Here is a 26,619-nt window from a genome sequence, read left to right as displayed (position 1 = left end):
GAAGAACCCCAAGCAGGCTCCAAGCCCAGCACGAAGCCCAGTGTGGGGCTCCAATCCAGGGCTCGATCTCAGGACCTGAGATCATGACCTGCCACCCAGGCGCCCTGGGCTTGTTTTCAAAACACACAAAAAAGCAGATTTTAGAAGCAGAGAAATTAGATGTAAATATTGGAAAAATCATGGAAAAGATTATTAAACAGGTGATTTTGAGACTTTAGCAAGTGAAGAGGTGACTATTAAGAATAATAATAATGGATCTATGAAAATATAAGTCATGATAAGTAAATCTAAATTTCATTTCTGATACAAAGGATCTGCTAGAAACTAGGAGACTCATAAAGATTCAAATATATTCTATCTGAATATAAGCAAGATATCTGCTAAGATTTTTCTTCTGCAAAAGATGAAAAACCACAGGTGTTTTTGTAGCAATGTACAGCTGATTGAACAATGAGGTCTGAGGCTTACATGTATCTCATTTAAACATTTTAATCAGTGGTCAATGACAGAAGAGGTTAAGCTTATTGAAATGTTGATGATTCAAAGCTATGAAGGCTAATTGAGAAAAGTGGATCTGGATTCAGAAAGATCCTGACAAACTGGAACAAGGACCTGGAAATCACAATAAATGTGTCTTACATTTAGATGAGGAGTCCTAGCTTAGGGATGACTACCTTTTTTACATAGTTTATCTCATTTAACTTACCCTCACAACAACTGTAAGTTTTTAATTTTTATTTTATAGAAATGATACATAATGTAATGGTTAGCAGTATGGATTCTTAAACCTAACTGCCTGGATTTAAATCACAGTTTCGCCACTGACAAGCACGGGCAAGTTGCTTAAGCTCTTTGTGCCTCAGTTTCCTCACCTATAAAATGGGAATGATATTAACTACTGCATAGGGTAGTTATGTGGATTAAATAAGTTAATATACATGAAGTGCTTAAAATTTAGCTAACAGTGTTAGCTATTACAGTTACTATTTTATAAATGAGGACTGAAGGCTTAAGGCCTTATGTAACTTACCTGGGGACATACCCCTGTTTAAGCATCAGGGCTCTTTCCACTGAATATGACTTAGTGCCATTCCTAGATATCTTATTTTTTTCATTCCTAGATATCTTGTTTTAAAAGGGACACTGACAAACTATAGTCTATTCAATGGGGCATCTGCAGAAAATAAGGGTCTAGAAAATCAAGACATTTAACTTACTTGGTGACCTTTACTACTACAGGTTATAAGTATCAGATTACTCAAACAAGAAACCTTGCTAAAAATCCACGCCAACTAAAGAAAGAACTAGTCATTTCAAGAGGTTATCTGTTTATAATGTCTAAGGAGTTGAATGACTACCTGTCATAATTAAGGCCCCTTTACAGCATATGTTGGATCCTATGATCACTAAACCCAAATACATTTAAAACTTTTGCTCAAGGTCTTCCAAATTGATAATCAGTGAAATAAAAAATTTCAAGAATTTTAGTATTTTTCAACTTAATATGAATATAATGTTATATCAGATATTTTTTTCCATTCATTTCCTAATCATTTGTGATAAATTAAAAAAATTATAGTTATATAACACTATACCTTTTTGTTGGTCTTGGTACTTTTGAGGATTTAACAGGTTTACATTTTTCCTCTTTTCTTCTTGCCAATTCCTCAGCAGAGAGATGCTAAAACATAAAACAGGTTGATCAAAGAGTCCATCAGCCACTGAGAGGCAGAATTAAAACAAAAACAACTCTTTAAACCATATTTAAAGGCATGTGAGAATGAGATCGACTATGTTGATGTAGATGTGGGTCTCCTTCTTTCTACTAACAAATTGAAATGCTGGATAATATATAAAAAAATTGTTCCAAAATCTACAGCCACACCAAGCTTAAAATTTATTCCTTCTCTTGTTTTGCCTATTTCAATTAATGGCACCAGTCACCCAGTTTCAAAAACTTCAGAATCACCTGAGTCCCTCCTCTTACTTATTCCCCATTTCTAGTCACCAAGTCCTACTGTGTTAAGAGTTTTCTCTCCCAACCAGGAGACATGGCAACATAATGATAAAGAGCACAGATTCTGGAGATAGAATGCCTGGCTCTGCTACTTACTGGGTGACGACCCTGGCCAAGTTACTGAAGCTTTCTGTGCTTTAGTTTCTTACCTTTAACATGGGAACACAAGTAGTAACAACAACAATGTCCCGGTGTTATTGTGATGACTGATTTGATTAATGTTTATAAAACCCTGATAATAGTGAGTACAGAACACATCTTTCATCCCACTTCTACTAGCACTCTTATACTCTAGTCCAAATGAACTATGCATCTTTTCCAGAATATGTCTGGTATTTTTCCCCATCTGTACCTTTGTTTATGCCACTCCCTTAGCCTGGGACGCCCTCATGTACTAATTCTCCTGGCTAATCCTTTATGTCACAGATGAAATATCACATTTTCTGTGATACCTCCTCTAATCACAACCTTTGGGGAAGACCTGACATTTCTTAAGACCAATCTTATGGAACTTATCACAGGTCATCTTTCCTACTAGAAATTAAGTTCCTTCTAGGCAGAAACCAGGCATTAACTAATGTTGTACCTAGACTGGTGCTCAGGTGTAAGGTTGGGGACAGGGAATGGGGAAGAGAAAAAGAGAACATTTTTTTTTTTTTTTGGCACTGAAACCCAGGGGGAAAAGTAACATTTACTAATTGGTATATGCAAGGCTTATTAAGTGCCTAGTACTAGGACCTCCACACATTTTATCCTGTTTACCTCACTTAATTCTCACAACAATTCTTTGAGAGAGATATTACCCACACTCTACAGATAAAAATCTGAATTTTAGTGAGGTTAAGAAACTGTTCAAGGTAACAAAACCAGTAAGCACCCATTCATACATTCTTTCCATTCTACTGCACTAGTTGTTCACAAATAGAATACACACACACACACACACACACACACATATTCATTGCCTATGTTTCTTTTTAGAACCAGTTTCTATTAGTAGAAATACTTTTAATATTTGTAATTCAATTTATGTCTAATGTGTGGGACAATATTTTAAACGGTCTATCAGAACATCATTCTATAAATGTTTATTGAAATGAGTTAGGCATAGCAACTTCCTGGCACATTGGCAGATTATTCTTGAGCTAGAGACCAGAATGCAGAGGTAGATAATTAAAATACAGAAAATTAATCAAACTCCTACTTAAGTGTACCAATGCCTTTATTTTGTTATTTATTGGTGACTTCTAGACAAGCAAATTAACATGGAAAGGATACACACACACACCAACACAAACGAGTGTAATACATGTGGCATTAAAGATATACAAATATAATTGACAGAACAACTTTCACTAATGAGCTATTTGCAAAGATCAAAGTTACCTCAAAGGTTTGTCCTTCTAAGTCTTTTGCATCGCACCAATTTCCCCATGGGTCTCGGACCCTACGTCTCCTTGTGCGCTGGGGTAAGATTAAAACAAAGCAAAAGGTAATTAGGTTAACTTGAAGAAATCACAGCACATTAATATACAACACCAAAATGATATTTTTCTAAAAATCAGTTAATTTCTTCATTAAAATATAATCTCTGATCAGCAATGCCTGACTAAATTTTATTTTATTAATTTATCTTTAATGGCACTCTGCTCAAAAATAAATCAGTGATGATTTCCTGAATTTTACTTGGATTTCTTCTTGAAGTTTAATTTCTCTTCACCTTTACGGGTTAAACACTAGGACAAAAGATATTTTTAAGACCAAAAGAACCACCAAGAAAATGACTTCTCTTTCAACCACTTGTGGTAGAAAACTTGCAAGAACCCACAGCAAGAGGTAGGTTATTGAAAACTAGAAGCAAATTAATTATTTCTCAGCCTTAGAAAGGGAAAGACTACCTAGTGGATACAATTAATAAAAAAGTACAAAGTCAGTTGTATTACTAATACCCAGTTTTGTAAACCTCAATACTGAAGCCTTTAAAAATGCACTGGCTCAGAAGCCAGCATATAAAAAGCACCCTTTCCAGCAACTATATCTAAAAACATCCTTTTTTACTACAGTAAATCTAGGTAGAAATGGTTTATGGCCTAAATACTCTGAGAAAAATACCCACTCTATTATCAGCACTTTTCTTCATTTGCCTCACCTATTACCAATTTAACCTCTTTTATTAGTAAAACCAACAAGAACCCAATATGACTCTGCCTTTTAGAGGACTTGTAGGATTACCCATTTTTAAAATAAGACTCAGGTGGGGCGCCTGGGTGGCTCAGTTGTTAAGCGTTTGCCTTCTGCTCAGGTCATGATCCCAGAGTTCTGGGATCGAACCCCGCGTCGGGCTCCCTGCTCAGCGGGAAGCCTGCTTCTCCCTCTCCCACTCCCCCTGCTTGTGTTCCCTCTCTCGCTGTGTCTCTCTCTGCCAAATAAATAAAATCTTTAAAAAAATAAAATAACTCATGAATTGTAAGAAATTGTAAAACTCACTAACCTCAAGAATTAACAAAGGTTACAACAGTCTGGATAGCTATTCCAAAAAGCTGACTCTCAAAGGTAAGACTTTTAAACAAACAAAGTAACCGAGGAGGAAAAAAAGAGTGTAACTGTATGGTTGTAAAAGACACACTAGATACAGAAACCAGACCAGCAGTCTAAGACCACGCTAGCAAAGCACAATGCTTCTATGTCAAGTCGGCCAGTGACCTGTGAGGTTTTTTTGGTTTTTGACTTTTAAAACTAATGTGGAACTGAATGGGAACCAGGAAAGTGAAGGGCTAAGGTGAAATACAAGAGAAAACATGTTAGTCCACTAAATGTCCACTTGTTAAGCAGCTGGCGAGAAGGAAGCACACCTCACTTAACAGGGCAAGGAGCACTTTGGAGCGCTGTGTTGGCGAGGGCGGCTGCTTACCGCAGACTGCAGGCGCCGTGCAAGCCGGTATGCTTCCCCTGTAGCTTTTCGGTCTCTGACTCGTCCTTTGTCAACTGGTTGTGGCCTGTTGTACACAGCCTGTTCTATTGGAATTCAGGAAAAACAAAACATTCTATTACTTTCTGAAACTCATTTCTTAACTAGGAAGACACATCTACACTGACTGTAAGTTGTAATAAGCCAATGTCTAAGTTCTGTTACACCTAAGCACCTATCTTACTCTACAATCACTTGGAAGTTCTCACGTAAAAGACCCTTAAGGAAATCCCAGTAAAATGGGGTATTCGTGAGATGGGTAATTTAATTTCTAATTAAATGAATGCTAAGGCCACTTTGCTGAATTCAAAGATCTAATACTGAAAACATGATTTTTCTTTTGTGGTTGAGTAAGCTGTGACACCCTAGCTTTCTTGACCAGTCAGTCCCATATACAGTGCTTGGGGAAACAAAGACACTGAAATGAAGGACAGACCACAGGGCAGCCTATGAATTCTCTCTCTCTATGAAATAATCTCTGAAAGGAAACTTCCTGGTTAGCTGTCTTCTCATACACATACAATATAGAATATACTCCTCTGAAACCATGGGTTACAAAGTTCTAATTACCTTATCACTTTGCAACTATTGTTATTATCTTTCTTCAAAACGTTTGTGTCACGTTAATTCAATATAAGTGAAGAATACATTTATCATCATGCATATTCATTGACTTTAAATTTGAGAAAAACTAGGGTGAAAGAAACTTTCTTCCATGAAAAATATTTTGGCACTTTTATTACATTTAAGTGTAGGGGCTCATAAATTATTTCCTTTATTTAAACACTGCCAGACAGTATTTCTAGCATTAATACAGATTTTGCAAATTAAATGGGCTATTACGAGATTTTTCTTAAAATGACTTTACTTTTACTTGACAAAGAGCAGCACTGTTAAATTATTTCTACTACTTAGACTGAATATTTTTTCCGTTCATACCACCAATTTTCACTGTAGGTTACAGGAAAATATAGTTTAATCAACAGAAATCTGTTTTTTAAAAAAAACAAACCTCAATAATACATTTATTTCATAATGTCACAGCACCTTCCTGAGTTCTCTATCTATACTAAAATCTGCTTGAATTCTAACCATCGAAGTTAATGGGTGGTCTAAAGATAAAAAATGTTGAGTAAAAGATGTTGTTGGGTTTTTATTTTTACCACATCCAAAATTGATTGCTCCTATCAACTCGAGGTATGTATGAATCCGTCCAATACAATTAACATCCCCACAGTTCTTCAGGCCAGGACGTACTGAGGTCTTATTTAAGTATTTCGGTTTGCATATCTCCCTAATTAAGAGATGGAAGTACAGTTATTTTGGATAAATAAAAACATGAAAAAAAAGATTCTGGGGAAAACTTTTAATATTTGAAATATCTTAAAAATTTACCCCCCTCAATCTGTAAATGTGTAGTAAAAACAATGCTAATACATAAAACCCAAATTTTAAATATCTTTAAATGATACAATAACTTCTGAGTATAATGTGATTGTTACTAAGTATTATTTCTTTCCCATATGAAATGTAATAGATTCCAGTTATTCCAGGATTTTAAGGTTAGAAGCTTTGTCTACAGATCCAAATTCAAGCCTCAAACTTTGAATAAAAAGGGCACTCTGATAATATATCTAAAGTATTTAGTATTAGGCTTTTCTTATTTTTTTAATATATTACTTAGGTTCATCTACTTTTATTTTGCTAGACAGTATCTTTTAATTATAAGCTACCTTACAAATGCTTAAAAGTTTATTGGTTTTTAAACATTAGAACAATAAATATCAAGTGCTTACTCTCCATGGAAAACAGAAATAGATATTACAGGGGATTTCAAAGGAATCAAGAAATGTCCAAAGACTATGAAAAAATTAAAAGGTTTACACAATAAAACATATATTTACCGAATATACTTATTGTGCCACAGTAGATATAGGTTAAGAGTAACGGAGAACTTACTAATAGTAGCGAACAATTACTGAACACTTATGCCAGTACTAATAGTTATATAACCTTAGTCCTCATAACTCTACAAAGTAGCTTTTTTTTTTTAAAAACACTTATTTATTTATTTATTTTTTTTTAAAGATTTTATTTATTTATTTGAGAGAGACTGAGAGGTAGAGAGCATGAGAGGGAAGAGGGTCAGAGGGAGAAGCAGACTCCCTGCTGAGCAGGGAGCCCGATGTGGGACTCGATCCCGGGACTCCAGGATCATGACCTGAGCCGAAGGCAGTCGCCCAACCAACTGAGCCACCCAGGCGCCCCAAAGTAGCTTTTATTATTCTTACTTTAGAGATGAGGAAACAAGTCACGGGGATTAAAGTACTTATTTATGGAAGTTAAAGTCAAGATTTACACACGGACGTTATAAACCAAGTATTCATATATATCATATAACAGGTATTTATTTAATCTTTATTTTACAAACATTTATTTTGCATCCTACACACCAGGCACTGTTTTAGGCACTAAGGATCCAGAGATAAATATAAGGTTCCTGACCTTACATGCTGATAGAATACATATAATGAATAATATATGTTATATATACATAAAATAAGTAATATATATTATAATGGCAGGTAGCAACAAGTGCTAGGAAGAAAAAGTAAGAATAGGGGAGAGAGTGAGAGAACTAGGTGCAGACTATTTTAGACAGGGTATTCAGCAGGGAAGGCCTGTCTAAGCAGAAACCAAATTTAAAAACATTAATTCTACATTCAGGGAAGGCAAAAAGTAACTCGTGATGTTGGAGGGGCACCTGGGTGGCTCAGTCGGTTAAGCATCTGACTCTTGGTTTCCGCTCAGGTCACCAAGATCTCAAGGTTGTGAGACTGAGTCTCACACTGGCCGGTGCTCAGTGGGGGGGTCAGCTTGGGATTCTCTCCCTCTGCCTCTGCCCCTTCCCCCACTCTCATGCACTCTCTAAAATAAATAAATATAATCTAAGGGGGAAAAAAACAGAAATTCCACTGAAAAGTTGAGGTTTCAGTGTTTTTTCACTTCAACTTCAGTGTGAAGGAAACAAACTGCACAAATGAAGCCAGAGAACAGGAATAAGCACAGTGTAACCAGCTACCAAAAATTTACAGGAATCTAAAAACTGTACTGATTTAATTAAAGATCACCCAAATCAAAAGTCTTTAAACAGAGCTCAGCACTAGCATGATGCTGAACAAATGGAAAGGCCTCTAGGGGCACCTGGGTGGCTCAGTCAGTTAGGCATCTGCCTTCAGCTCACGACCCTAGGGTCCTGGGATGAAGCCCCACGTTGGGCCCCCCACTCAGCAGGGAGTCTTGATTCTCCCTCTGTCCTCTGCCTCTCCCTTCACTTGTGTGCGCACTCTCTAATAAGTAAATAAAATCTTAAAAAAAAACGGTAAGGCCTCTAAAGATACCTATTCATGTTTCATTTGCACCATCTTTTCCCCTTAACAAATAGAGTGCCTCTGTATTTGCTTAGAACAAGCACTGCCCTAAGCACTAGGGGTGTAACAATGAATAAAACAGACAAAAATCTGCCCATGTGAAGCCTGTATTATCATGGGGAAGGAGGAGTGAGGAAGGAGACAATACACAAATAAAAACAGTATTTTCAGTAGTAATAAGTTCTATGAAGATTAATTAAATACAGAGTAAGAGAGTAGGAGGCAGAGATGTGAGCTATTTTAGATAGGGTGGTCAGTGAAGTCCTCGAATTTCCCTGGAGCAGACCTGAAGGAGAGGACGAAGCACAGTTCATCAAGATCTGGGGGGCAGAGCGGGGGGAGCATCCAAGGCAGAGTGAAAAGTCTGGGTGAAGGACCTGAGATGAAGTGTGAAAATAAGGAGTCAAGACTGCAAGACCCTGAAACCACCTTCCCCTAATGTGACCTGGAACAAGTTCCTTTTCCTCTCTGAACCTCATTTTTCTCATCTGTAAGAGGAGGACAAGGTTGTCAAGAGGACTGGAGATGATTTAAATACATTTAAATACATTTGGCAGGCACTCAATAATAGTATTGGTTCCTAACCTAATAAAACATACCCCTAAACAGGGAGTCAGTTGCATGTGTTTTTATGGAAAGGATCTTTTAGCTACAAACAAATCTAGCAGGTCTTTTTTATTTTAAAACTTTACTCTTCTACTCTTTTTTTTTTTTTTTAACACCACCTCCAGTCCCCTCTTCTATTTCTGAAGAGAACAGTTTTTGAGTTCCTGTTCAAAACATTTCTTTCTGCTTTCATACTGTTTTGCTAAATCACTATATTGAAACAACATTTAACTGGTTTTATGAACTAAGGCAAATGTCATTAGGAAACTACTGCCATATAATTTATATCATCAATATAAGTTATTCTGCCTTATTGAGAATCCAAAATTCAAATAAGTGAAATTAATTAAAGCACCAATAGGTCACTCATTGATGATTCACATAGATAAAAATTTTTGAGATATTATTTTGTAGTCCTTCAATTTTGGATATTCATCCTTTTATTTCCAAAAACAAAATTAGATACCCATAGAGATCTAATTTGATTGCTCTTCTTCAATAGTGTGAAATAATGGAGAGAGTGATGGACAGAGTCGAGACCTCCACCTAGGTCCTTCTGTCAGTAGCTGGTTGTGTAATTAAAGGCAGGCCCCTAAACCTCTCCTGACCGTAGAATCTATCAAACACAGAAAATACCACCTATTTTATAGGACTGTTGTGAGGAATCAAACAACATAGAAAAGCTTTCCGTAAACTGTAAAGCACTATGCAACTATCAGTTGTTCCTTATAATTCTTCTTTCATTTGATATCACCCTTACCCAGAAATTTTACTTTTAGCCGTCTCAGTCATCAGTCAAGAACAAGAACAAAAGTCCTTCATTTAGAATAGAGCTATCTTTAAAAGCCAAATGAACATTGTGTGGGCAATGAAGGTTACTGCTGTAATAAGCCTGGTTATTTGTTTTGCTTTGGCAATCTTCCTAAGTTACAGCAACAGTCCTCTGTAAAGATGGGCCTACACAATTCAGTATCTCCTGAGGCAGCAACAACAATTATGAATGTTTGATAATGTCTTAATTAAACTGTTATGAAAAATTCAAATGAACTGCAGAGCACTTAGGCTAATAAGGTGGGAAGTTTTTTGGTTTGTGCCCTATCCAATGCTAAATAATTCAAATTTTGACAATTTACAAGATAAACTTCACATATCAGAAAATTCCTGCATCCTGAAGCTGGATGAAGGGATTATTAACACAGTTATAAGATCAAAGCTGAAAGAAAGCTTTTATGGCAATTTAGAATGGTTTCTGTAATTTAGCCACATTTAATGACAGAAAATACCCTTCTGTCACCAAAATTTTCTTTTTATACTTACAAGTACATGATAAACTAGGAAAGACATTCTCACCCTTTTCCAGTACAGTAGTGTTTTCTCTATCTTCCTAACACTGTCCTAAGAAACTTATTCTTAAAGCAAATTATCCTTTTAATCCAGGACCAAATACTCCTAATGAATAGACAGATGGGCTGAGATAGCTAGAGAGAACAATATTTACCAAAGCTTCCAAAGAAAATTTCACTGTGAGAAATTTTAAGTCTTGCCTATTAAAATATGTTCGTATATTCAAGCTCTCTGCATCACTAGCAATGTAAAACACTAAATTCTGCATAGGCCTAATTAAAATACTCTAGAGCATCATAAGTTTTACAACAGTATCTAAAATATAATTCTTCCTTACCACTGATCCAAGATGTAATTCCTAATTTTCAAATAGCGTTCTGGTGTTTTAGCTTGGCGCCCCTCAAAAAACTCAGGAATTGCTTGTTTTTCTTCTTCTTGAATGTTATTTCTATCTATTTCTACTTCTTGTTCTGGTGGCTTCAGCTCTTCTTCCTCATGGCTCTCCTCCATTTGACAGGAAGAACGAAAAAGCACTTCAGTGTCACTCAAGTCTTTGTGAACTTCACAAGGCTCTGGAGAAGGCAGTGGCCTGGCAGCATCTATTATTCCATTTCCATCATGTTTTTCAGAGTTTTTCATCAGTTTATTACATTTCTGATCATTTAACTCAACTGATTTTTTGTCACTAATGCTCTGTTTTTCAGTCCAAAATTTACTTCCTGAGCTTGAAAGTGCTTCCATCTCTCCCTGCTTTATATTCTGAAAATACTCCCTGGAAGATTGAGATACAGAATCTTCCTGGTTGAAAGCAATAAATTCCCCTTGACTGGTTTCATGACTTTTACTATTAGGAATGTTTAGTAAGTAATCATTGCTAGGATTCTTTTGGGGAGCTTGAGAAGTCACGTCATCTGCCTCATCTGTGATGTCTACTTCTTCATCATCAGATAACTTTTCAATTTTTATAGCATTCAAGTTGGGATCAGCACGTCCCCTTAAACCTGATGGCGTCCATGCCTTTGTGCCCTCATCTTCATTTTTAATCTGAAGGTCACTGCTGCTCTTCTGATTTGGTGTTTCCTTCTCTGGACCATCTAACTTTACCTTATCAAAAATCAAGATAAAATCCCCATATTAACATTTAAAAATTTAACCACGGGCACACATAATAAATACTGTATTATTAAACTGAGTACACATCAATGGTATATTATACCTTTATTGTGCTTCTCTTCTAAGGATTTACAACTGCATTTTACATGTAAAATGTCATCATTTCAAATTTCTATCACTATATTTGACTCATTCATGGTATTAATCAAATAATCATGACCTATGACCTTGTACAACTATTTGTTTTTCAGTATTGTTTAAAACAGGACTGTCTCAGATCAATCACAGAGAATGAACCAACAACTGTCATACTAAGGTATTAAGATATTAAAATATTTTTAATGGCTAATTCCTTAGAATGTCAGATACCTCAGCTGATTATTTTTTACAATGCTAAACAGCCTATTATTTAAAGGAATCTATGCCACGTATCTTTATTTAGTAAATTAAATTCATTTTTCATTTAAATACAGATATAATAGAAACAAGCTATTTTTCAAAGGTTCATTTAATGTAGCTCCAATATTATACAGCTTATAATTTAAGGCATGAAATTATCTTCCATAGGTACTATTATAGGCATAAATATCAGCACCCTAACAACGTGCATTTTGAAACTCCATTCTAGTCATGGAGAAGAAAATGACTATCAATGAATATAAATGATTTGAAATAAAATCTTCACATACACGGTTTTTGAAAAATTTTGTACATGACTGGCATACCCAAGGGATGACAGCTCCTAAAAAGAGCTTACTTAACGGATCCCGTATCACAACAGAATCCTAGGATCTAGTATTTGAAGTTAATTGGCTTACTATGTAGATACGAAAAGGTAGCAGGAGAGAAAAGGAGATTTGGACATATGACCTGGAATAATAGCCTTTAACAACCTTGCTATTTACTTGAAGTCTCTTGTTTTTACCTTAAAAATTCAGGTAAGATTTCATATTGTATTTCATATGAATGTCTCTTTTAACTCACGATGTATCCTTTCACCCCAAGTCTTTGAGTAAAACTGACACCCCAAGATGTTCTGCATGTTCCAGTCTGAGAAGCATGGGGACAGGAATAACCAAGTTAAGCTTTATTCTCTTCCAGAATACCTTAATCTTGCCAGGCTGCCTTGGAAATGCATTTGCTTGGTTAAAGAAGGAGCAGATGACTGATGTATAATGAATCCATTCCATTCTTTACTTCCTATGCTCAAATGACACTAAGTTCTATAAATCTTGTATGCAGGATAAACCCCATTATTTGCATTAAAAGAAAATAGCATATTTCACTTAAGACCCTGTCAAATTCTACATAATTATGTTCCCAGAACTCAAGCAGAGAACATATTAAAAATTACTAAATATCAAAACTACATGGTTGAACACAGCACAGATTACTTAAAGATTAAAGAACTAGACCATAACTATGCTTTTCTGAACACTGCAACTTACTTAAGTTCCTCATAAAAATTATAAAAGTTTCATTGTTATTAAACAGATTTTAGCATCATGTTAGCATTTATGGTCCCTAAGCTCTAATCATTCCTAAAAGCTACAATGCAAATCTTCGGACAGAAGTTCTGAGGCTACTATGATGTTCCGGGTGCCTGCAGGAGGAGGCCCAGCAGAGAAGTAGGCTGGAGCCACAGACCGTGGAGTCCTGAGAGTGTAGTGGAAGCTGCCACCATGAGAATGGAGCAGGAACAAAACAGTCAGAGCAGGAGCCACTCCAAGCTTTTGGAACATCCAGTGTCAATTCTGCTAGGAGCTCTAAACCCCCAAGTAAAATCCATAAACTTCCCCAGCCTCTCTTGCAGCCAGGACAGAGGTAAGCTCTGTGCCCAACATGGGGCTTGAACTCATGACCGCGAGATCAGGAGTAGCATGCTGTGCCGACTGAGCCAGTCAGGCACTCTAACAATGTGCATTTTCAAACACCATTCTAGAGCTCATGGGCTTGTTTTTCTGGACTGGGTCTTGCACTCACATATTGAAAAGACTGGTTTTTAAGTCAAACTCTTCTCAGAATTTACAAATAGGCATCTTGCTAATAAAAGGAACAGTAATAAAAACAAAAAAAGCTACAATGCAAATCTTTAAAAAGAAAAGATATTTTCCAGGAAAACAATGACCTCTAATCACAATACTCAAAACACTTAAGCTATGCTTTGAGATTTTTGAGGATAAACATGTGTTGAGTACTTTATGAATATAAAATACTTTCACTACAAAAACTTTGAACACTGACATTAATGCCCAAATTAAAGCATGATTTTTGCTTCCTAATTTTATTTATTGCAAATATTACTACTAACTAGGATAGTTATATCCTGCTTACCTTATTTTTAAAGTACTGCCTGGCATAACTCTTAACTTGTAAAACAGTGCGACTTCCAATTAGCTTTGCAATTTTAGTCCACCTTCGGCCAAATTTAGCCTAGTTATCAATATGGAAAAGAAATTGATTTTGATTAACTTACTTGTTAATATTCCAAGCAACTGCACATTAAAAAAAAAACCTAAAAGAACAACCCATCTTTATTTATTTTCTAAAGTACACAATGAAGCCACATATATAAGCTAAGACTCTTAAAAGCAAAGCCCATACTCTTTTGGAATCTCGACTTCTGAAAACTGACGAAAATGATTTAGAAATTAGTTTTCTTTTTACAGCTATCTAAATGAAGATCCACAACTTTTATGGATTCCTAACCGTATGTATTCATATTGCACATTATGATGTTCCAAATCTAAAAAAACAAGTGCCTGAAAAAGAGGCAGGTTCCATTTTCCATTTATAGAATCAACTGATTACATTCTGACACTAATTTCAAAATATCTTTTTTTACCCAGATTCCATCTGGCACAATATCCATTACCTGTCCCATAGCAGATACTTTTACTCCCTACACAGGTATCACAGAAAACCAACTTCGAAGAACGAATGAATCACAAATGAAGCAACCTGCAACCAACACCTTCCTATACCGCTGTACTGTTAATGGCTTATGCCCGCTAATGACAAAAGCTGTGGTGGGGAAAAAACTGAAACCCTAAGGGAGCTCTGGTGTTTTCTGAAGTACAGAAAGGAATGCACTATAATTTTAAAGCTAAAGAGAATTTTTAGGTATCAAGTCTATTATTTGATACATAAATCTTCACCATATCTCTACAACTCAGGGAAGCTGATCCCCGGGCCAGATTTACAGGACTGGTTATGACATTTACAGGTTACAGTGGCAAATCATCTTCAAAACCTGACGCAAATGATAAATTAGATACTTATTTGAGATTTATGAGAATATCTGACATGAGGACAATTTCTTAAAACTGAAAGCATTTCTAGGAAAATTCTTAGTAAATATAAATTAAGATTGTTATTAACTAACACCTAGCTAAGATCAACTTACTGAACAATTATATTTATTGTGGGATGAAGGCAAATGAGTAACTTCATAGGATGGAGCACTTTTGGACACATCAAAGATCTGGACAGAGTACAACCAGTTGGGATTGTAGGAGCTTGAGCATTATGAAAACTGGAGAGGGTACACTAACAAGAGCGAAGAAAACACTCACCAATTTCAAAACAGAGCAAAGAGACAACTCTATGCCCAAAAGGGAAGGAAAAAATTTCCTTCATCATTCAGTACCAGATAATTCCCTTCTCTAAAGCCTGAGAGAATTCAGTGTATAAAATATATCAATAAGTTAAAAAGGCTGGGAATACACATATGATCTCACTGATATGAGGAATTCTTCATCTCAGGAAACAAACTGAGGGTTGCTGGAGTGGTGGGGGGTGGGAGGGATGGGGTGGCTGGGTGACAGACATTGGGGAGGGTATGTGCTATGGTAAGCGCTGTGAATTGTGTTAAGACTGTGGAATCACAGACCTGTACCTCTGAAACAAATAACACATTATATGTTAAAAAAAAAAAAAGAAGATAGTAGGAAGGGAAAAATGAAGGGGGGGAAATCGGAGGGGGAGACGAACCATGAGAGACTATGGACTCTGAGAAACAAACTGAGGGTTCTAGAGGGGAGGGGGGTGGGGGCATGGGTTAGCCCGGTGATGGGTATTAAAAGAGGGCATATATTGAATGGAGCACTGGGTGTTATAGGCAAACAATGAATCATGGAACACTACATCAAAAACTAATGATGTAATGTATGGTGATTAACATAATAAAATAAAAAAATTAAAAAAAAAAAAGGCTGGGAATACAACCAACAGTTCCGTCTAGTTTTGTGGGAAAACATTCTAGGTTTAAAGTATCTGTTTATGTATATAAATACCTACATATGTATATAAATAAATACATATTGGCATATACAGGGACAAATATCTCTGGAAGGACACGCAGAGAACAGATAACAATGGTTACCTGAGGCAAAGAGAACTGAAGGCACAGACCGGAATGATAGGGAGACTTAACACTTACACTTTAAACACCCTTTGAAGTTTGAGCCATGCAGACGTAGCCCCATCTTTATAAGTGTCAACAATAACCTAAAAATTCACAACCCACTTTTGTGTGTGTGTATACAAACACACACACACACACACACACACAGCCTTTGGTAAAGGGCAAAACACCAAAGTAGTAAGCAATCTTTAATAAGTGACTGGTTAATTAAAGTTAGGTTATAAAAATGACAATCATGCAACAGAATGAAATACCAATATAAAAAACATCAACAGTACAGGAGAAAAACCTGAGGAGGAGATAAAACTTTCAAGATAGTTTATTTATATAAAGACATCACAGAATATATAGATGTCATGGCAATATCTATAAAAATACAAATACATTTTATTTCCCATCATCTGTAAGAAATGTTAACAATGACATTTCAATTTACATTCATGAAGCCCACATAAATATTATATAAATATCCTATATGTAATATATAAATTATATGTAATTTCAAAATTAGTGTAATACTGGGTAACATGTACCTTACAGGAAAAGATATAACCTACTCCTAATAATTAGAAAAAAAAATTCTGAATATTTTCTTAAAAGTTTCTTCATATTAATAGGAGAATTTTCAGAATTACAAATGGGCGTACCTTTTCTTTTCTATTATGTAACTTATTGATATTTAAATAGATCTCAGTGAAACATTCATGCAAAAGAAATGTTTCTGGTTTTCAACTCTATCCACTAAAAAAATATTCAGACTGTGTGCACAATGTCAAATACCTGAATAAAAAAGAACTCAGCTGATTATGCAGACAGTTCCAAATATCAAGGGTTTTTGTTGTTGTTGTTGTTGTTGTTTTGGGTTTTTTTTTCCAAGAGAAAACATCACATAACTAAGTAATTTTGCCTTTTAATCCAGGAGTTGATGTATACAGACAGAGCTTAATATCTTGGGTTTTATTATTACCAAAAAAAGGGGGGGATGAAAATTATCTAAAATATTGATCCAAATGTATTTTAATCTTTTAGTAACTTAGATCTGAGTTAAAAGGAATTCTCTTATACTACAAACATCATCACTACAGAAAAACTAAAGATGTGATCATTAAAAGAAATTTCTGGTCTCCACAAATTAACCTTATAATTCTAACAATACTGACTTCTAGAATTATTTTACTATAAATTAAAAATTGCTCTATTTACCAGCCCTTGTTCAAACAGCTCTTTTTCTTCTATCTTCCACTTTACTGAGTAACTGGCTGGTTTTGTAGGAGAGTGTGCCCTGAGGGGAAAAAAAGGAATTGCAAAAAAAAAGTCTGAAATGGAACATTCCGTATTTATGCAGCTAAAGGTTATAGATAGCCATAGGCTAAATTCAATACTGTGAGTCTAAGAGTTAAAAAAGAAGAAAAGTCTGCAGCCTCTACCTGGGGGACAGATTTACCCTGTCTTGTATACTTCTCTAGCTCAGGATGATAGGAGCCCCAAAAGACATAATCCTTGGGTCTGAGTGAAGATGACACTAAAAGACATCAAAGGAAGTCAATGCGATAACAAACAAACAGGCTTCCTTAGACTGGACACAACGTGATGTTAATACATTTCCAAATCCTCAAAGGCATGTTAAGTGTTTAAGTTGGCTCCAGAAATATTATCTTTTTGATTCTTCTTTATAATCTATGTAAATATCAAGCCAAAAAAGAAGTAAAGAAACTATGGCATTATGTTTATTACTTTGGAAATGCAGTCCTTATGAAATTAAAATAGTGATGAAGCTCATTAATTTAATTCAAGCAAACCATTAATCTTCTCATTAACTTGTTTGTTATTTATTCAGCAAAATGCAAAAGCCAAAGTCTGCCCACTGCTCAAACCCTTGGCAATGGTAAATCTGTAAGTCTACCCTTTGAGGGATCATAAACATGAAAGTTTATAAACACTAAATAACATCAAATTTTCTTCAATTATAGGGAAAGGATATTTATAAAATAGTTAATACTTGATTTTGCTAGATAATTTTTGAAAGCCACAAATTAAAATTAGTTTGAAATGAGTGAAAATTAACTGACAATGTAATAGAAATCAAGCCAATTCCTGATATATTAGATAGCAGTTTTAAAAAATTTCCCCACAAATCCTTAGGAAGCCATCTTTTCCATAATCCGGTGGAATAGCTTATATAGGACCATAAAAGAAATTCTGACATATAAATAATGTCATAAAATTATCTTGTGGCATTCCAACAACTGTATAAGAAATTTTGATTTTATATTTTTGTACAACCCAAGGTCAAGAGTTTTTCCACAGGCCAACTATAATTTTTTAATTCTCCTATAATTTTAAAATATAAAACATATAAGTACATACATGATTTTTGCTGTTTTCTGTAGACTGCACCACATGAAAAAGAAAATAAGGAAGCTTGTGAACAAGTTTTTAAAAATATAGTTCAGACTTTTAAAAGTATTAAAAACTGATTTTACCTCTTCATGTATTTTTTATCATCTTCCTTTTGATCAAGCCAGAATTTTTCTGGAAGTGATTTTTTAGATAAGTAATACCTGTGTAATTATTAAAGAAACTTTTAAAATAATAATAAAATCCTATCATTCTTATGTCACTTACATTAAGTAGGCACTCACATCCATGAAAATCAAACTTGAATCCTAGCTAAACTAATTCTTCTTAAAACCTTTTCCAGATCTGCAAAAATTACGATAAAAATATTTATACCTCACATGGTTGTTATATGGATTAAATATTACAGGTGAAATCACATGAACACGGCACCTGCACAAAACGTGTGCTACATAAATGTTAGCTTTTCCTATATTCCCTACTAGAAGAGGTTAAAAGAAATAGTCTGTGTTTCATTTAAATCATTTTCCCTAAAACATGGGGAATGTAATAGATGAATTTGGCTGTCCAGGATGAACTGGGGAGTATGTTTTCCTAGTTCTAAAGGTAATAGAAAGAGTTCAGGGTGTTCCCTACATTAAGACAAATAACTCAGGTTGAATCTACCACGCAGCTTCCCTCTGCAACTTCTTAAAACTAGCCTACTGCAGCACTCTTTAATTAGTCTGACATGTTTTTCCCTTAACAAATATTGACTATATATTGTGTATGTCAGCTAATATGCTAGGTACGAGGAGCTGAGGACAAAGATATAAGAAAAGATCCCTGTCCTCTAAGAGCTCACAAAGCTCTTACTTCATTATTTCTGCTTCTAAATCTGGAAGTGAACCCGTTACTACTTAAGTAGTAGTTCATTAGTTGAGACTTGCGCTGTTCAATGTATTCACCAATACCACATGTAAACAAAGAATGTAAAATACCTCAATGTCTATCGATTAAATGTTGAAATATTATTTTAAATATACTGGGTTAAATAAAATATCTTATTAAAATTAATTCCACCTGTTTTAAATGTGGCTACCAGAAAATTTTAAATGATTTATGAGCCTTGCACTATTTTTCTACTGAAAAGCAGGCTATAGCTGTATGTCTGCGGAAAGAGAGTAAGAAAGCCTTTAAAAAGAGTTAACCTATGACAATTAAAGGTACACAGACACTCTGAAATCAACATAGCAATAACTGGGAATAAAGGGACCAGAGAAATTCTGGCTTAAAAAGGAGGTAGAGAGCCATAAAATACAGATGAGATCTAAAATAAACCACTATTTATTAGACTATTATTAATAATCTTTAAAAAAATCATAAAATCGAAATCATTTTGTTCAATTCTTTCATTTTATATACAAGAAAATGGAATCCCAAAGAAGTTAAGTTGCCATCATCAAACAGATGAAAGAAACAAGGACAAGAAGCTAGTGACTAAACTGTGGATAAATTGCGTCCCTGGGTAAATTAACCATCTCTGGGATTTAGCTTCTATAACTGTAGATGGAGGCTCAGACTACATGATCTTGGATATGGACTAAAGGTTCTCACTGATTCAAAACATTCTATAATTTCTACTCAACATTCAGACAGTGTAGAGGTGGTTGAAAAAAGAAACTCAAATGTATTGAGTTAGATCTTAAGACTGCAGTAAAACAGAAACAGAGGAATAAAATGCTACTTTTTTCATAGGTAGCTAACACATTATGTAATTGCAGTCTGGGGCCAAATAAGGTCCATCTAGTAATAACACTGATCTCTTTTCTAAGTCTTGCACTTCATAGATTTTTCACCCTGAAATCTTTACTTTCCTCATAATCATTAAAGGATACTCTTCTTCCAACAACATCTTCTCAATGACAGCTCTGTTCTCTTCACTGATGGTGCTATCCAGAGTCCAAGGCTATTAAAAAAGAATATATTTTTCTTTTTATTTCCTGCTTTTTGAAATTATCTTCTATGTTTTATCAAGTGAAATACATGATACAATGATTATGAATAATAAAGCTACCATTTACTATGCCCAGACATATCTGATTCCCAGGATAACACTGTGAGACAGGGGTTATTACTTCACCGATGCAGCCATAGCACCGCAAGTGTTTCAAGGGGAGGAGGAGAGACTTGACACACAAGACCACTGGATTCCAAGGCTCAGGCTTCTACCCACGATAAAGTCATAATGGCTGGCATGTGTGAGACCTATCAGAGAGCAAGCATGTTGCTAGATATTTCACCTATTTCCAAAACTCACCACACTTCTCTTTTCCTTTAAGCCACAATCTCTCCTTAAATGATCATACTCATTTTCAACTCTCAAAACTTAAACATTTTCAGCTCAGGTCTCTTCTCTAAGCTCTATCTAGACTGTTACATCCAATTGCCCACTCCCCCATGTCCACTTGGATATCCAGTAGGCTTCTCAAAGTTAACATATTCAAAACTCACTAACACATACCTTCATCTGTTTCTCCCTGTGCTTCCACCTTTGTAAATAGCATTATGAGTCACCTAGTTATTCCACCTAGAAACCTAGGAATCATCTGGATTCCTCCCTTTTTTCTTAATCCTATATCCAATCTACCAAGCAATTCTACATCCAAAATATAATTAAAATCTATCCATCTCTGCCACAATCTCAGGCCAATCTACCACCAACTCTTGCTTAGATTACCACAAATGTTTCCTAACTGGACTCTTTGATTCTGCTCTTGCTTCATACAAGCATGACAGAGCTCTGGTCTGCCTCTCCAACCCTGTCACAGCTGCCACTCCCCCCTTTCCCACTATATTCTAGACACTGGCTTTCAAACACAGCCTTTGTGCTGCTATTCCTTCTGCCTAGAATGTTATTCCTCAGCTTTTCACATATCTACTCCTATTACTTTTCAACTGAACTGTCACCTTCTATTTCTCTCAATGACAACTTTATCTAAAATAGGTTCCCCACCCTCTTACTCTCAGCCAGCATCTTGGGTTCTTCATGGTCTATACTTAATTTGTCTGACTCCCTTTTAACATATAAGCAACTTGAGAGCAAGACTATGTCTGTCTCGATTGTAGCTGTATCCCTCAAAACTGGGTCCAGCATCTGACGCACAGTAAGAATTCAATAAATAACCGCTAAATGGAAGAAATGGACCCTGCAATGATCCCCGTCTTTTAGATGAAGAAACAAAGGTTCACAAATCTGGTAAGTCGTAGAGCAAGGATTTGTACCTAAATCTAGCTGGCTCCAAAGCCGTTTCCCAACAGACCACTTCAAAGTCAAAAGAAATAAGAATAAGTTTCTTTTAAAGTAAGAAAACTGTTTCCAGTATATTACCTCTGTAACTGCTGAGAACTAGCACCAAGTAAAAAAGAGGTACTCCAGGCAATGAGTAAGAGCTTATGCACCTGCTATTTTCATAAAATACTTACAATAAGACCATTCTCACTTCTCCACGATGAATCAAGATAGTGATCTTGTAAAACAGATGCTGTATGTTCATCACTTCTGTAATAATCAAGAAAATGGGTAAAAAGTGACATTATACTAATTAATAAATATCATTCACACACCACAGGAACTGGCAGGGTATGGATGTTAAGCAAATGTTTCATCTCCTTCTTCCCTTAACAGACTTAACATTACGGAAATGCCTACTCTATTTCTTTAACCTATGGAATATAGACTAGCTTTAAGCCACCCTTTTTAGCTCACCCCATCTCAACTGCAACCAGCCAGTCTGTTCACTTCTTTCGTTCCCCAAGAATAAACAACTTCATGAGGAAAAAAAGTACCCCAAAGTAGCAACCACACATGCTCTAAAGCCATGAACCAACACTTCAGAGTTTAATGAGCATACATACGTATATAAGAATTCCACTTTACAATCAATTCTTTTAGTTATATCTAAAGCATAAAAGCCATCAATAACAGCACTGCCCTCAAAATGAAAAAAAAAATAGATCGAAGAGTCAAAATAGAAAATACTCGACAGTAAAGTAAAAAGAAAATCTGATGTTTTAATAACAATTTGTATAATAAAAAAATTAACTTGGGTTATTTGGGGCCTTTTCTATGTCCATGGGGGATTAAACTTTGTTAATTCTCCCTCTTTTCACTGAACTAATAAAAACTCTCTAAAGTCACGTTGCTCTTTATGTGACTAAATTACTTCATTTGATGTTCACTACTCACATAAAAAAGCTGAATAGTTAAGTTTTGGAAGGCCGAATTAATGATATAGTTAAATTCAATATTTGCTTTTTTATGTCTTGAAGTTATAAAGTTTCCTAGAAAATTACTGACTTTTCCCAGACCTAGTCTAGTGGTAAGAATTTTGTACCTCTTAGACTGCAAAAAGGTTTATACTTTTGAATCTTCAATTAGTTCTACAGTGGTTTTAATAAATTGTGGACTATCTACAATAAACTAAAAGCAGTAATTTCCCTCAGCTGCTGATGGCAAAAAGGTTTTATAATTCAGGTGTTAACTCTGATTTGGAAGAGGCTGCCAGGAATGCTAAATAAAGGATTCTGAGACTTGTATCGACAGAGGGAAACCTTTGCTTATGGAGAGGTCGGCCAAGGGTGCTGGGGGGGGGGGGGGGGGATTTTTTCTTTTGGGTTTTTTTTTTTTTAAGATTTTATTTATTTATTTGAATGGGGGCGGGAACACAGAGGGAGAGGAGGGAGAGGCTGACTCCCCGCTGAACAGAGAGCTGGACATGGGTCTTGATTCCAGGACCCCAAGATCATGACCTAAGCAGAAGGCAGACACTTAACTGACTGAGCCACCTGGGCGCCTCTCACTTCAGGTTTAATGTCTTTTTATAGTGTTCCTCAATAAGGATTAGCAACTTCCACACCTCTGGTGTATGCATCTGGACACCTACCTGAATCTCCACAGGTAGCATAAATTAACATGTTTAAACCTTAGCTGAGAAATTCCTCTCAAATCTGCTACTTCCATTGTTCCCTATCTCAGACAAATGATATGCATCCCCCTAGCTGCCCAAGCCAGAAATCTGAGGCTGCCCTTATTTTCCTCACAATGTACATTCAATTGGTTGCCAATTCTGTGGCTTCCTCACTTTTCAAATCCAGTCCTTCCACTATATCCATGCTGACCTCTGAAGTCCTGTAGTTTCAGAGCCACTTTTCCAAGATAAAGCTAACATGCCATCCACTTTCCCTTCTTTATCTTTTTCCACTTACCCCCATCTGGCCCATTGTAAGTTTTACTGTGTCTTACCCAGTAAGAATGTTAGTTCTATGAGAGCAAGGAGTTAGTTTGATAACTGCTATATACCCAGGCCTTGGTATAGAAAAGGTGCTCATCAGCATTTGTTTAATGATTAAATGAACAAGGTAGGTGGGGCATGGATCATCCAGGTCTGTAGGAAGAATGAGGATTTTCTCATAAAGCAAATCGGAGATTGAAGGGAATAACATGATGAGATTTGGATGTAAGAAAGGCTGGTCTAACTTCAGTAAAGAACAGAAGGGAGCCAAGAGATAGGAGCAGTTAAGAGGAAGTGATTATATAAATACTAGAGAGGTGACAGTAACTTAGACCCAGGGAACAAGCAGTGTGAACAGGCAGAAGTGAATACATTTGAGAGGATACGTACAATCAATTGACCTTTAGCAACTTATAGAAGGGGTGGAAGGAGAGAGGTAAGGAAAAGGGATAAAGTCTCTATCTGTGCCTTGAGTTACAGGGCGGATGGTGCCATCTATTGAACTAGGGAACTTGAAGGCAGATGGCAGGTGTGGTGGGAAGTTTATAAGCTGAGACTGAGGTGCTTGTGGAACATCCAAGAACAGATAGATTCAGAGAATTAGATAAATGGATCTAAAGCTCAGGAGAGAGATTTGGGTTGGTGAAAGATATGAAAAACATCAGCATGTATTAGGTGGAATTTTAGGAAACTGCCATTTTTCTTATGGTCAAAAATGGTTGAACACTGGCAAAATTGTATATGATCCAGCCTAACAGACAGAAATTTAAAATCTTGAGAGATGGTATAACCAGGGACTGTGTGGGTAGTGAGAAGTCTTATGACAAACCCCTGGGAACACTGATTTAAAGGACAAGCAGGAGAAAAGGAAGATAAGGAGGAACGGTAGAAGTGAAAGGGAAACCCAAGTTTCAATGCCACCTTCTAACTTTGGCACCTACAACTTAGCAAGTACTTAAAAGTGTGCTTTCAATTAATCCTCATCGTTTCCACAGATGTTATCATTAGCTCTACCTACACACACTTCAGGGGGCACCATTCACCAGAATATGTTAATGATGCTCCTTGGAGTTGGGTAAGGCAAAGGCTCTGACCGTCAGGAACCAATAACCTTTGTAATCCAGCTTGCATGAGTCTTAGATGATCATAGGTATCACCTGTAGACCTAAGGCTTGAGTACAACAGTAAGAGAAAGGAAAGAAAAAGAGAAGGCAAAAAAAAAAAAAAAATTAAACACGATCAGAAAAATAAAGAAGAACCTTTGGAAAAGGGGCAGAGCCAATGCTCGCAGATGATCTTCTGTGTTTCCAAGGCCAACTCACTTCTCTCTGGACTCCAGGTAAGTATCCCTGCCTACTTAACACACAGACTTATTGTGAAAAGTAAATTAAATCATGCATGTAAGAGCACTTAGTCAAGATTAACTTGGTAACTTGATCTACACAAATGTGAACGATTGTTAATGAAAGTTCCCTACTCATCTGTATAGCTTTGGACTGCTTTGTCTAAAGGTCTGGGAGAGAATGACTATATGAATTTAATTACTCCTCGCATTTTTATAGTGCTTTAGAGCTCAGTAGAACTTTAAACATTTTTTTTTTCGATTTTATTTATTTGAGAGAGAGAGACAGAGATAGTGAGAGAGCACAAGTGGGGAGGAGAGGAAGAAGCAGGCTCCCCAAAGAGCAGGGAGCCCGATGCGGGACTCGATCCCAGGACCCCAGGATCATGACCTGAGCCGAAGGCAGACGCTTAACCGACTGAGCCACCCAGGCGCCTGAGTTCAGTAGAACTTTAAACCCACTATCTTAATCCCTCAGGGCAGGGTGGGTACTGTTCTCCGTAATTTACAGAGTCCCTAACATTAGGCTGGACTGCATGAAATTGCCATTTTGTAAGTTAAAAATGGTCTAAGACTGGTAATTCCACATGGTTCATTCAACCTAACAGACTTCTAAAGAGGTTGTTCATATTTATAAGCAACATGACTGGCTAAGTTTAGAACTGAGGTCTTTTGATTCCTGACCAGTCTAGGGCTCTTCCAATTCTAAAAGGTGACTGGGGAAGCACATTTTAAAAATAGTATGTTATCAATTTCTTACTTGGAAAGCAAGCAGTCAAAGGGCTAGAACTCTCAAACTGGAGGATGCTGCTTGAAACCACACTGGCCTGTTCTGCAGGAATCTGCAGACCCCTCACTAGGTCTTCACAATAATCTCCACGAGGGTAAGATGGTGAAAAACAAAACATTTACCTAGGTCCTACTGTATGCTATAGCACATCCCATAATTACTTCATTTGATGTTCACAATAACCATGACTGTCAGTTTTCTATGAGCGGTCTGAAGCTCAGGCAAGTTACCTGTCTGATCCAAGGTCACATTGCGTTAAGTAAGGGACAAGGCCGGCCAATGCTGGAGAACCCAGAGCTGTCCAACTCTCAAGTCCTTTCCCTTTCCTTTAAGTCAAGCTGACTCTCAGGAAGTTTTTCACAACTAACCCCATGTGGAATAAGAAACCTGTCAGCGGAGATGAAACGACACGCCCAAGGTCACATGGCTGACAAGCGATGGAACAAGGATCCCTGAGCTCAGGTCCCGTTCAGAGGCCGATCTTGTTCTAGTTACTGTCCGGAGGGGGCAAACGGAGGGGGGATACTGGGATGGAGATCATGGAAGAAAGAATCTAAATTGTTGGAGAGAGTGCCATGTGCTCGGCGAAGTCGGCGCCCTCAGAACATCCCGGTAAAAGGTGAAACAGCCATCCGACACCAGCCTCGCGTACCTACGCCCCCTGGGCTCAGGAGTAGCTTACAAGCAGGATGGGCGCGGCACCTCCCCCGCCACCAGGAGACCCTGGCCCAGCGGATCGTCTTCCTCTCCCCTGTTCCTTGCTGAACCCGCAGCCTTTCCACGGTACTCTCCTCGCACCCGCGCTCCTCCCCATCCCTGCGAGACTCGGTCTCTACGCCTCACCCTGGCTGTGCCGCGGCTGGCACCACGTCCCCTTCGATATCCACATCCGCTTCTTCAGCCGCCATGATGGGACTTAATCCCATCCGTCCTCCCGAGAGATCCCGCGAG

The 26,619-nt window shown here is 36.7% G+C and overlaps 1 protein-coding gene across 3 annotated transcripts in view; it reads right to left on the bottom strand.

Moving 5' to 3' along the window:
- The window catches only part of MYSM1 (Myb like, SWIRM and MPN domains 1), a 42,706-nt gene extending 16,096 nt beyond the window's left edge, over window positions 1-26,610 (bottom strand). For 2 of the 3 annotated variants that reach the window (XM_025871726.2, XM_025871727.2), the window contains exons 1-12: window positions 26,512-26,610; window positions 21,729-21,804; window positions 20,141-20,211; window positions 18,389-18,466; window positions 18,273-18,296; window positions 17,109-17,187; window positions 13,814-13,912; window positions 10,704-11,470; window positions 6,149-6,279; window positions 4,929-5,032; window positions 3,404-3,481; window positions 1,596-1,681 (exon numbers count right to left, since the gene is read on the bottom strand). In XM_025871726.2, the coding sequence (XP_025727511.2) occupies window positions 1,596-1,681; window positions 3,404-3,481; window positions 4,929-5,032; window positions 6,149-6,279; window positions 10,704-11,470; window positions 13,814-13,912; window positions 17,109-17,187; window positions 18,273-18,296; window positions 18,389-18,466; window positions 20,141-20,211; window positions 21,729-21,804; window positions 26,512-26,594 (1,676 nt within the window). In that variant the 5' untranslated portion in view covers window positions 26,595-26,610. The remainder of the gene's footprint in view (window positions 1-1,595; window positions 1,682-3,403; window positions 3,482-4,928; window positions 5,033-6,148; window positions 6,280-10,703; window positions 11,471-13,813; window positions 13,913-17,108; window positions 17,188-18,272; window positions 18,297-18,388; window positions 18,467-20,140; window positions 20,212-21,728; window positions 21,805-26,511) is intronic. The other variant, XM_025871728.2, reaches the window with a different exon arrangement.
- Between the last annotated feature and the right edge of the window lie 9 nt (window positions 26,611-26,619).

The sequence above is a fragment of the Callorhinus ursinus genome, unplaced genomic scaffold (assembly GCF_003265705.2).
Source record: "Callorhinus ursinus isolate GAN/ISIS: 27379988/994484 unplaced genomic scaffold, GSC_fseal_2.0 scaffold9, whole genome shotgun sequence".
NCBI lineage: Eukaryota > Metazoa > Chordata > Mammalia > Carnivora > Otariidae > Callorhinus > Callorhinus ursinus.
Note: the sequence above shows the minus strand (reverse complement) of the source record. Positions and strands in the feature narration are given on the sequence as shown.